The 13,952-nt window shown below is 37.4% G+C and overlaps 1 protein-coding gene across 1 annotated transcript in view; it reads right to left on the bottom strand.

Annotated features, from left to right (window-relative positions):
* The window catches only part of LOC106868978 (phosphoenolpyruvate phosphomutase), a 76,609-nt gene that overhangs the window by 6,879 nt on the left and 55,778 nt on the right, over nt 1-13,952 (bottom strand). Inside the window, exons 7-8 of the mRNA XM_014914461.2 lie at nt 3,087-3,166; nt 302-478 (exon numbers count right to left, since the gene is read on the bottom strand). Of these exons, the coding sequence (XP_014769947.1) occupies nt 302-478; nt 3,087-3,166 (257 nt within the window). The remainder of the gene's footprint in view (nt 1-301; nt 479-3,086; nt 3,167-13,952) is intronic.

Here is a 13,952-nt window from a genome sequence, read left to right as displayed (position 1 = left end):
TGTGTGTGTGTGTGTCTGTCTTTGTCCCCCACGACTGTATGGCAACTGATGTTGGTTTCTTTACATCACCATAGTAATTTGGCAAAAAGAAACCAACAAAATAGAAAAAAAAAAAGAACTGAGGTAGATTTGATAAGCCAAACTCTTCAAGGCAGTGCTCCAGAATGGTCACAATCCAATGAGTGAAACAAGTAAAAGATAAAACATAAAGATAACAATATAATTTAGGGAAAGGAATATTAACATATGTTCCTATTTTTTGGAAACGAAAATCTTTATAGATTCTGAAAGAACTTCTTACCGTTTTTTCAACATTTACAAGAGACTGATCCTTGTAGATTGTCGCAGATAAACTTTGCATAGCTGTGATTGAGGCGCGCAAGTTGTGATTAGCCCAGATTACCATAGAACATCCTAAGTCTCGGAAATGTTGAGTCGGAACTGTGTAATACTTTGTTGGAATTATTATCACAGGAGCCTAATTAAGTAAATATATAAATTAGAAACATAGCATTAATTGTTAGAAGATCATAAGAATATTGAAATAGGTTTTCAATAAAGATTTAGATTTCCTTAATTGCATAAAGAAGTAAATTCTGAAAATTCAAATATTTAAATGGTTTAGAAAAAAAAAAATTTTATGATTTCAAATTTTGGCAGAAGGCCAGAAATTTTAGGGAAGGAGTTGAGTTGATTACATCAACCCCAGTACACAACTGGTACTTATCTTATTGACCCTGAAAAGATGAAAGGCAAAGTTGACCCCAGTAGAATTTGAACCGAGAACATTAAGGTGGATGAAATGCCAGTAAGCATTTTTCCCAGCATGCTAATGATTCTGCCAGCTGACTGCCTTAATAAACAACAACAACAAGCACAGGGATGTCATAAAGATCTAGAAAAGATCCCAGGAGAACCATGTCTCAGAGGAATCCCAAAAGATTGTGCTGACAAACCCTATCCATTTAAATGTCTGTGTTGTATTACACGAGGGTATTTCACTACCTCCCTTCCTCAAGCTTTCAGTCATATTGTAACATCTCTTATCCTTCACTTGCCCCAGGATGCTGGGTCAGCAAGTGACTGTAACAAAGATGCAGATTAAAAGTAATAATAATAATAATAATAATAATAATACAAAACCACTACAAGTTGTAGTGACATGACCAGGTAGTGAAAGTGCTACATTGGAAACTGTGTGAAAAGTGGGGGGTAGAGAGAGGCAAGGCATGGAATGAGCGCAAACCACAGAGAGTGGAGCAAAATCCTCTGGGATTTCCCAATCCAAATAGATCAGGTGCTTGAGCATAACAGACCAAACCTAGTGGTGGTGGACAAGGTGCACCACATATGCTATACAGTTGATGTTGCATGCCTCTTTGACCCATGAATAGTCAAGACGGAAGGCGCAAAGATAGATAGATACAACCCTCTTAAGTACGAAATAGCCAGGCTATGGAAAATGAAGAAGGATTAACAAGTATATATAATATTTTCAGTATGTTATATATATAACAAGTATATATAACATACTGAAAATAGCACTACTAGGCACTGCACACATTCTCTGTAAAACACTTTCAATACAGTAACAATAAGTGTACCACAGCAAACCACAGCACATACCTAAGGCACACAGAGCTGCACTTGGTAGTGAAGTCAAAGCATGTTATAAAAATAAAACTACTGAACAATAATAATAATGATAATAATAATAATAATAATAATAATAATAATAATAATAATAATAATAACATTAATAATCTTTTCTACTCTAGGCACAAGGCCTGAAATTTGGGGGAGGAGGATAGACAATTACATTGACCCAGTACTCAACTGGTACTTATTTCATTGACCCCAAAAGGATCAAAAGCAAAATGAACGTCAGTGGAATTTGAACTCAGAACTTAAAGACGGATGAAATGCTGCTAAGCATTTTGCCTGGTGTGCTAATGATTCTGCCAGCTCACCACCTTAATAATAACAACAATAACAAGAATAATAAATAATAATAATAATAACAATAATAGTCATCATCATCTTCATTATGCACAAAGACACACTCACTCTCTCACTCACACTCACACACACACATATTTGCATGTCGATGGTTACTCAGTAACATACGATGCAAATAAAAAAATTATGCTAGATTGGTTTTGAAAATTTTTTGTGCTAGAAGCCAGAGCACGCTACACTTCTGTAGGTCTGCCAGCAAACTGCAAAAATCTTTTTCTTTTGGACAATTATTCAGCATACACCAAAGCTGAAATCACGTATAAGAAAAATGCTGGTACCTAAGACCAAGAATTATTGCATTTTCTCAAGACTAAATATTCCTCACTTTTCATGAAATGGCATGCCATGTGATGTTTTGGATGTGCACAGGATTGTCACTGTGACAGAGGATGGCGCCAACAGTAATGGACAAGAGGACAAAGCCAGCAGCAACATGCCAGGAACTGCAGGTATACAAGGGGATGCTAAAAAGTTCCTGGCTTTAAGAGTATCGCGAAAGACCTGACTGGAGGACTAACCTTCTGAGTTCTTTTATGGGGTTTAGAAAAAGTGAAGGACCACTGCTATAAGTGTGAACCTCAGAGGGGAATTTATTGAATAGAATCATAATTAACAGATATTCCTGTATTTTATTTTACCCCAAACCAGGAACTTTTCAGCACCCCTTTGTAATTAATGTAACATTTAAAAAAATAATGTTTTTCAGTACAGGAAATCATGTTGAACTGATATATGTGCTGGCCTTACAGGGTAGCTTTTCAACGAGCTTCTTCTATCTTTCTAAATTTCCACTGTGGTTCTGAATCAAGCATGGATTTTCCTTCCATAGATTTATAGATTTTCTGTTTCAGCAAATTAATCGTTCAACCATTCCTGATCTAGATGTTCTCCATTCACACTTATCTTTAGTGGTTTCCCAGATTCTCCAATGCAAGACCTTTTGGATATGTACTGGATGTTGCAGATGCAGTTCTGAATTTTTTTCAGTCAATCACTTGCAGGAAGATTGAGGCATAATGGAAGTTAGTTTTAAAAAAATATCTTACCTGATAAAAAAAATACCTTACCTGATTGCTCCAAGCTTTCATAAATGATTCAATATCTGACGGATCACTCTTTTTGCTATGCATTACTATAGCATCAGCTCCTTTAGAATAAAAGATACAAAACAAAAATGGATAAATGGAATGTAAGAAACACAATGTAATTTTCAATAACTTTATATATTTGAAACAAAAAAGGAATTCATAAACTTTCGGGAGAATATGAAATAATTCTTTTTTGGAACAAATATACATACGTACATTTCCATCAATGAGCATGTCTAGATATGCAACTATATGCATGAGAGTACATACATAAAACATACAAATCTGCATGCATACATACATGCATACATACATGCATACATACATGCATGCATACATACATACATACAAACAAATAAAAACACCCTGTTGTTGATGTTGAAATTCCAGTGAAGGGGCCTTGGATCTAGGTTAGAAATGGGTTCTTTCTCTATTAGCAAGAAATCTTGAAATAAACTGAATAATAACATACATACATACATACATACATACCACCACCACCATCATCATTTAATGCCTGTTTTCCATGCTGGTATGGGTTAGATGGTTTGACAGGAGCTAGCAAGGCAGAAGACTTTGAAGGACTGTTCAACTGTCTATTTTAGCATGGTTTCTGTGGCTGGTTACCCTTCCTAACCCCAATCACTTTACAGCGTGTACTGGGTGCTTTTTATGTGGCACCAACATTGGTGAGGTCACCTAGGAACTCACAAGACAAAACCTCACAACAAATACAAGCTGTGTCTGGGTTTCCTTTATTATACACTTCTATGAATTATAAAAGCTAAACATTCTTTTAAAATAATTCTTTTTTCAAACAGTGGTTCTTGAAGCAAACGCATAAAGTTATAAATAATAGCATGTATACTATTTTATACTATATGTTCTATTTCTTGCATCTTACTTCTTATACATTTCTTATTCTTTTATTTATTATTTCTTCTTACATTATATCTTCTTATTCCTTATGTTTGACAGATTATGTTGTATTTCTTATATATGTTCATTGAGGGGGTGTGATATGTTGAGTTGTTAACCCAGTCTTTTTATTCTATAACTAATATTTTACTCTTGTCTCAATTATTCTGAACACTTCTCCTTACAGCCCTGTATAAAATCTATTGGTTTCCTAACAAGAAACCATTAATATTACATATATATATATACATTGGGTTGAAAAATTCTTTTGGAAAGAAAAATTCAAAGGCTGCAGAGGGTGGGGTAGTAGTAATAATTGTGTTGTTACAACCATGAACGCTATAGAAAGAAATAAGTGGCTGACATTAATATGATAATGTTCACTTTGAGGTGTCACCAGTGAGAAAACAGATCAAGAGGAAATTGTATGAGTATGTTATAGAAAATACAAAAGAATAACCTGAGAAAAGGGATAGGATAGCATGGGTGAGGGTGAAAAAAAGAAAGATAAAGGAGTTCAATGACAGCATTCAGGTGGAGGTGTCATGAAAATTAGCAAGTTCTCACAACCAGAGACCCAAATCTACTTTTGTTATTTGTAGGTCACCCAACAGTAGAAGATGAAAATCAGAGACACACTGTCGAGTGATTGAAAGCTTTTCTAACAAGTAAACAATTTTTCTTTTTATATGCAGGGTGGATGTGAAGTAACAGTTAATCAGCAGAATGTCGGACAAAATGCCTAGTTTAGAAATAGAAAGTATAATGGCCAAAGTAAGAAGAAGTAGCTTAGTGGTTAGGGTTTTGGACTTGTGATTGTAAGATTGAGGTTTCAACTCCTGGACTGGGCGACACATTGTGTTCTTGAGCAAAACACTTTATTTCATTTGCTCCAGTCCACTCAGCTGGCAAAAGTGAGTAATCCTGCAATAGACTGGCGTCCTGTCTATGAGTCAGCATGACTCAAGAAGGTAACCTTCTTTTTAAAAGTAAGAAAAGGTTGGGAAAAGATCAGGGAGATATTAGCCCTCCTTGTTCCCCAGAGTGAAGGGAAGATTGTATATAGTACTAGCAAGATATCAGGCTTGAATATTGAAGATTTACAAAAACTAAGAAGAAACAAAGCAAGCACACTCTGATGAATGCATAATGTGAGTAGAGAGTACAAATGAGCTGAGGGGTAAGGCTGGGTATAAGAGAAATCAGGTAAAGTGCACAAGGAAGGAGATTGTATTGATGTGTGTAGAGAATGACTGCTGTGTAAGGACGTGTTGAACACCACAAGTTAGTGGAACCTATGGAGACCAAAGAAGAGTTGAGATGAAGTAATGAAGATTGAGCTGAAGATACTGCAGAGGAGATGACAAGGACCAGTACTGATTAGTGATATGTGGTGCTGCAGAAGGCCTGACTATTCTGAAATGAGTGAAGTGTTTAGAGGCTTAGAAATCTGTGAAGATAATATTTCTTTCTCTCTGACTTTACATCTTTGACATCTTCACTTTCAGCTACCCATTTCTCACCCTCTTCTTTCAGCTTGTAGCCTTCAGTCTCTCATCTTTTTACCATTTGTGCTGACTGCAATATGCTCATCACTCTGACCCCTCGTCCTTCACCAGGCCAACATATAAGACAACAATCATCCCTTTATCCAATACACTCTTATATACTATCACCTGGCAATCTCTTTCTTTGGGGGGGCCACCTCTACTCCCACCAAACACTCTTACTGTTATCCACCTCTGCTATTGCAAATCATTTCTCCAGTCTTGACTCTATTTATAAAATATCCCTGCCATTTGTTCCTATTTGCTCTTTTCACCCTCCTGTCCATTCTAGTCTTTCTAATGTCATTGCTCTCTCCCTCTCTTCCTTTATCACCCAAACTCTTGGTTATTGAGTACTTTTTCCACTCATACTTCTGTCCCTCCTCTCAACCTACACATTTTTGCTTTCGCACCTCCCTACTTGCTCCACATGCCTTAGGTTGCTGAGTGCTCTGTACACTCCCCATTTACTGAGTTGAGTACAAGACACCCAACCTCCTGTGCTCGTACAATGATGGAACCTCCATCTCTACAGCGAAAAAGTAAAACTGCCACAAAAAGGCGGGGAATAAAAAAGACCCGAAGTTACTTTGGCCCAGTCTCACCAACTCCTCCAGTGTTGGTGCCATGTAAAATGGTTGGCAATAGGAAGGGCAGTCATAGAAGCCAAGCCAAATGACACACAAAAGCACCAATCTTCCAATAAGAAATGTCTTTGACCATGGTGACATAGAAACGTGGATGTAAAGTGATGTTGATGAGGATGTTTAGCTAAGGATTTTTACTTTCTACATTCAAACCCTGCTCAGATTAATTTTCACCTTTCTTATTTTCTGAGTGTTGGTCATATGATCAGGTGATTTATATTTTGATAATGCATCGTTGATGGGAATGAAATTATATTAGAAAAGAAAGAGTGTCTTACAATTGGGTATTGATTAGGGTCAAAATACTTGATAACGTTTGTAGAAAATTATAATTTTAGAAAGGTTGGTTAATCTGGTCCTTTCTTTAGGAAAAGGGGTCTCCCTGACTATGTCTCAGGAAAATGAATATTCACATATAAATTTTACATATACAGCCAATACAAAATACACACCCCAGGACAGATGTACATTTGTTCTGGGGTGTGTAACCCATCATCCCTCCCCTCCACCTCTGCTGCTTGATTCCTCCACACCCCATACATTTTTTTTTATTTTTCTGTTTCTTTGTTTCCTTGTAATTAAATATAAATTCAATAAAGATTATCCAACTAAAAACTATTTAAAAATATGTCATCGTGTCCTATTTATTTCACATTAAATTCCAACTTGAACATATGATTAATTTTGTAAAATAAAATATGAGAGAAGATATGAACGTTAGTAGAATACTTAAATGTTTATTTGTTTTTTATCACTCTAAGAAAAGAAATATAAAAATGATTCCAGTGGGATTTGAACTGAGATAGGGTAGGCATGAAAATAAACATTTCTAAATTGTTTTCAGCTTCAAAAATAGCATGTTTATAAAAAATAATTTAATTAACATACACTTTATACAGATAATTATATACATTAATAATCTTTATATAGAGTATATTAGTTAGAATGTAAGAAGCATTCTGATTCCTGTTTTGAACAAACTGAATTTACTGTATTTACTATTTGCATATAAATAGTACAAGCTTCTTACTTTTTGCAACTAAAAATCAAATACAATAATATCTATATTTTATGTACCTATCCATTTTTCTTTCATGCTTGGATATAATGCTACTCTCCTGTCCCCACACCAGTCTGACCCCCAAAATTTTGAATTAATTTTATTGCCTTATCTACGATTGGATGTGGGTAAGTATGGGTATGTAACTACATGATTATATATATACATTCATACATATATATATATATCATCATCATCATCATCATCATCGTTTAACGTCCGCTTTCCATGCTAGCATGGGTTGGACGATTTGACTGAGGACTGGTGAAACCGGATGGCAACACCAGGCTCCAGTCTGATATATATATATATATATATATAAGTAAAGGTAATAAACCTCATTAAGGGATCATAAATCTAATGAAAATACTGATTAGTTACCAATGTATAGAAAGTTCAACTGTTAACGGTTTTATAGCCATTATGTCAACATGTATTTCTAAATGGTATATCCTTACTACCTCTGAAGAGATTCATCTTATAATTATTTTAATTTTATAATTAATTATCTAAAAATTTCTGAATCGAAACAGTTGTCAGAGATGTTGTCATTTTATAATTAATAAATAATTTTATTAAGTACCTCTCCATTTTTTCCTTATTCTTTAAATATATATATATATATATTTAATAATAAATAATCATTAACTTTTAACTCTTCGTTTTCTTTCTTTCAGTTAACTGAACACGAATTATATGCTTAATACATATACCTATTGATTTAAAGAAATTTCATTTCGCAAAAATACTAGGTACAGAACCAGTGTTTCCTTGGATGTAACCATCCCTTTATCAGGTCAACATACCTTCTAAGCAACTTTCGTTCGCGCACGCGTGTGTGTGTGTGTGTGTGTGTGTGTGTGTGTGTGTGCATCCTCAGCCATCTTCTTCTTCTTCATCATCATCATTATCATCATTTAATGTCCATTCTCCATGCTGGCATGGGTTGGACGGTTTGACAGGAGCTGGCAAAAGTAGCTTTAGCAGTCTCCAAATGTCTGTCTTGGAAAGGTTTCTGCAGCTGGATGACTTCTCTAATACCAACCACTGTACAGAGTGTACTGGAAGGTTTTTATGTAGCACCAGCACAGGAGTATGTGGCACCGTCATGCATATGCATGCATGAATGAATGAATGCATATATCTATCCATATATACATACATACACACATCCATCCATCCATGCATACATTTATCCATACATACATATACAAATGTACATACGTACATATATACATACACACATACATACACACATATATACATACATACACACATATATACATACATACATACACACACGTGCACACATACAGACAAACACATACATACCGACAGAAGACAGACAGAAGACAGACAGACAGACAGACAGTGAATTGGTGAGAGCAGAATAAGCTCAGTATATACATCATGATGCTCAAATGAGTGTGAACTTAAATTCCAACGACTTTTTCTGCCAGGGCAAGGCTCATGACAGTGAGAGTGGCCATAGGAGAAAATTCAAATTGAGCTGTTATGGAGGTAGTAAATGAATAAACCTAATTAGGCTTGAGACATACAATTACCATCATTTACATGCACCACGTAAATAATTGTAAGCTGTGTTTATCTATCTGCTGCTTCTCTCTCTTCCCTAACCCTAACCCTGTGAGAGCACAGCTGCAAGAATAGGAATAGGCTGGGCAAAGTTTAGAGAGCTCCTACCTCTTGGTAACAAAGACCTCTCCCTGACAGTGAAAGGCAGATTGTGTGATGCCTGTGTGAAGACAGCTACACAGCAGTGAAACATGGGCTGTGACAGCTGAGGACATGCATAGGCATGAGAGAAATGAAGCTAGTATGCTTTGCTGGATGTGTAATGTCAGTGTGCACGTTCAACAGAGTGTAAGCATCTTGAGAGAAAAGTTAGGCATAAGAGGCATCAGATGTGGTGTGCAAGAGAAATGACTGCGCTGGTATGGTCATGTGTTATGTATGGATGAGGACAGCTGTGGAAGGGATTGCTGATCTGTAACCATGGAGGGAACCTGTGAAAGAGGCAGACCCAGGAAGACATGGGATGAGGCGGTGAAGCATGATCTTCGAATGTTGAGCCTCACGGAGGCAATGACTAGTGACCAAGACTTTTGGTGATATGCTGTGCTTGAGAAGACCCATCAAGCCAAGTGAAATCATAGTCGTGGCTGATGTCAGAGTCATGTAAGTGGCACATAAAAAAAACACCTTTCATGCGTTGGGCCTCATGGAGGCAATGTGACTGATGCCAGTGTTGTGTAACTGGCACCCATGCCGGTGGCATGTACAACGCACCTGTTGAGTGTTGGGCCTCACAGAGGCAATGTGGCTGATGCCAGTGTCATTTAACAGGCATCTGAACTGGTGACACATAAAGAGTACCTTTCATGCATTGGGCCTCATGGTGGCAATGACAAATGACCGAAACCTTAGGCAATATACAGTGCTTGAGAAGAAGACCTATCAAGCTAAGTGAAATCATAGTTGTGGCAGATACTGGTGTCATGCAACTGGCACCCATACCGGTGGTGCATAAAAGCACCCACTACACTCTGTAAAGTGGTTGGCATTAGGGAGGGCAGCATCCAACTGTAGAAACCATGTCAAATCAGACTGGAGTCTAGTGCCCCTTAGCTTACCAGCTCTGGTCAAACTATCCAACCCATGCCAGCATGGACGACAAATGTTAAAAGGCGGTGAGCTGGCAGAAACGTTAGCATGCCGGGCGAAATGCTTAGCAGTATTTCGTCTGCTGTTACATTCTGAATTCAAATTCAGCCGAGGTTGACTTTACCTTTCATCCTTTCGGGGTCGATAAATTAAGTACCAGTTATGCACTCAGGGTCAATGTAATCAACGTAATCCCTTTGTCTGTCCTTGTTTGTCCCCTCTATGTTTAGCCCCTTGTGGGCAATAAAGAAATAAGATGTTAAAAGATGATGATATATGTATGTATATGATACCATGTCAAAGTGCCTCTGCAGCACCATGTATAAGTGCCTGTGCAGTGGCACATAAAAAGCACTCAGCACATTCTGTAAAATGGTTAGCATTAGGAAGGGCGTCCAGCTATAGAAACCATGCCAATGTAGACTGGAGTCTGGTGCAGCTCCCCAGCTTGCCAGCCCTGGTCACACTGCCCAACCCATGCCAGCATGGACAATGGATGTTAAATGATGATGATGATGATGTTTTGGGCCTGCTCCTCTTTATAATCCATATAAATGACCTTTCCAGCATCATAAAACACAGCAAAGTGAAAATATTCACTGATGACACTAAGCTCCAGAAAATTATCAATGAAGAAGACCGAAGCCGACTCCAGACTGATCTACATGCTGTGAGTCAATGAGCAGACAAAAACAAATGCAACTAAATGAAGGAAAATTTGAGCTGATGTATTTTGAAAGAAAGACTATGTTAAAACAGCCAAACTCTCTTCCTTCAGGGGAACCGCTCAAAGTATCTAATTATATCAGAGACCTAGGAGTAACTGTTGACAACAGTCTCAGCCGGAGTGCCCACATCAACAATAAGGCCAATATAGTTCATAAGATGAGCTCCTGGATCCTAAGATCCTTCCGGTCCAGAGAACAAGGTGTCATCATTCCACTTTTCTCCTCCTTTGTACGGCCACACCTCAAATACTGCTGCCCCTTGTGGTCTCCCCATACAAAACAAAGCATTTCAAAGATTGAATCACCCCAGAGGGCATTCACTAAAAAAATTAAGGTCATGGCTGATGTAGATTATTGGGACTGCTTTAAAGCATTGAAACTCTATTCACTCCAGCGCTGCCGTGAGCGATACATCATTTGCACGATGAGGAATACATACCACCAGCATTGTCTGAATGACCTCAACATTAGCTTCAAAATTCACCCATGGCTAGGACCATGGGCCATATGTCCCCTACCCAATTCAGGATCACAACACATAAATACACAGCAGCACAATTTATTTTCTTCAACAGACCCTGCCCTATTTAACATTTTCCCGAAACAGATCAAAAAGGAAAAGGATCCCATTTCCTTTAAACGGAATCTGGACAAATTTCTTCAAGGAATACCAGATAAGCCACCTACACCTGGATACAACTCACTCAACAAGAACTCCCTACTCAAATGGACCATGATACTACAAAACTTGACTTAAAAAGGATTTAGATAATCCTATCAGGTGGTGCTATTAAATTGGACATGGCCTGGACCAATCTTTGGTTGAAACATATATAAGTTTTTATATATATATATATATATATATATATATATATATATTAATCGAAGTATACAGTACTATATAACCATTATGCATACTCTTACCAATTGGTTTCACACTAGGGGTTCAACCAGATGTTAGGTAACAGCATGTTTATGTAACTCTGAGCTCTTCAGAGTTGGCAGTTACATATATATCTGGGCATGAGAGGAATCAGGTGTAGTATGCAAGAAAGAACACTGCACTGGTTATTGTCTTGTGATGTATGAGGACAGGTTTATAAAGAAATGCCAATCATTTATTGTGGCTGAAGCCTGCAGAAAATGACCCAAAAAAATATGGGATGAAGTGGTGAAGGCTGACCTCAGACCCCTGAGCCTGATGGAAAAGAAAACTCTGGACCAGGATCTCTGGAAGTTCTTGAAAAGACTTGACATCCTAAGTGAAATTGAGTTCTGGAATTGCTGTTTTGTGCTCTCACCCGTCTTACAATGACTCTACCCCACCACCCATGGCTCCTACAGACTACCCAACCATGTCATTTTTCTCTCTTGTCCATCCCCACCCAGGAACTGTATCATCTTATTACTCCTGCTGTTCACCCCACCCACTACCATCACTCACAAAAAGAACAATGCCAAAGCAGATATTAGAGCTCAATGCTGTCCTTGGAAACCTTGGTTGCTGTCAAACTCTCCAACCCATGCTGGCATGGTACAACTGTGTATATGAGGAGGAGACCCCCTTCGGAAATGAATGACCATGGGGTTGCACCTAAAAAGTTACCCTCTGAGGCACAAGTCCAGGCAAGGTTGTTTATGGAAGACCAGCAGTCGCCCATGCCATACCAGCTTCCACTCACCTCGCCACCGATATTATCCAAGGGAAAGGCAAAGGGGCTGATACAGTTTGGCACCAGTGATGTCTCAACTCATTTTTACAGATGAATGAACTGGAGTAAAATGAAATAAAGTGTCTTGCACAAGAACACAACACACAGCCCGGTCCGGGAATCGAACTCACAACCTCATGATCATAAGCTCGATGCTCTAACCACTGAGCCATGCGCTACTTTGTGTATATATACTGCTACATACCTCAGTCACTGTATATATACATACATATATATATATATATATATATATGTATATATATATATGTTGCTACAAGAACATATACTTCTTATAATTTCATTTACCTTTGAATAGCTTAATAGACTAAGTTATAACTCAATGCTGTTCTATCCTTCATTATAATTTAACATATATGAAATTGATATATATCATCCAATATGTTATGTTTGACTTATATTAAAATATTTCCTTTTATTAATTGATTTTTAACATTATATTAAGTGATGTTATCATCATTTTTATACCACCTGTTCAGTTGGAGTCACCATGCAGCTCGCAGGACTACAACCCCCCCTAGGGTGTCAGCATCAAGCTAGAGGATGGGAGTGTGGAACTATGAGGTGGGGGTGAGTGATTGGAGTAGAGCCTTGTAGAGGATCTTCATGGCTAATCATATCTAGCAGGGAAAAGGAGAGATAGAAGAAGAGAAACTGATCAGTAGGGGCTGCAAGAGATGAATAATGGCAATGAGGTGTCCAGGCAGACCTTTTTTAGAAGGCACAAAGTGAGTAGGGGTGGGCGAATGGGTGAGTGGTTTGCAAGATTGAATGGGAAGGAGATAAAGCAACGGTGAGGCAGACTGCAAAAATGGGTGGGATTTGAAGGCTGGGTGGACAATTATGAGTTAGGGAAGATAGAGGGATATAGAAGGGTGTTGGATGGGTGAGGACAAGTGGTAGGAATGTGTGTGTGTGTGTGTACACACACACACACACACACACTCACAAGCTTATTATACTTTCTGTCAACAAAATCCACTCACAAGGCTTTGGTCAGGATGGATCTATAGTGGAAGACGCTTGCCCAAGATTCTGTAGAGTGGAATTGAACCCAAGGCCACATGGTTGCAAAGAGAATTTCTACCTCTGAAGAGATTCATCTTATAATGATTTTAATTTTATAAATTAATTATCTAAAGATTTCTGAATTGAAACAGCTGTCAGAGATGTTGTCATATTTTATAATTAATAAATAATTTTATTAATTACCTCTCCATTTTCTTTAAATATATATGAACCACGGTTTATATGGTTACCTTATAGTTGATCTTTCTATAGATTGGTAACTAACCAGTATTTTCATTAGATTTATGATCTCTTAATGAGGTTTATTACTTTTGCTTGATTATATATATATATACATACATACACAGATATATATACATATATATGTGTGTGTATTGGTTTTTATGTATATTTATCTATATGTATGTATCTATATTTGTCCGTCTCTCACTTTCTCTCTCTCTCTCTCTCTCTCTCTCTCTCTATATATATATATATATATATATATATATATATATATAT

This window comes from Octopus bimaculoides, chromosome 16 (assembly GCF_001194135.2).
Source record: "Octopus bimaculoides isolate UCB-OBI-ISO-001 chromosome 16, ASM119413v2, whole genome shotgun sequence".
NCBI classification, from domain to species: domain Eukaryota; kingdom Metazoa; phylum Mollusca; class Cephalopoda; order Octopoda; family Octopodidae; genus Octopus; species Octopus bimaculoides.
The sequence above is the reverse complement of the archived record's forward strand: the minus strand, read 5'-3'. Positions and strand labels throughout refer to the sequence as shown.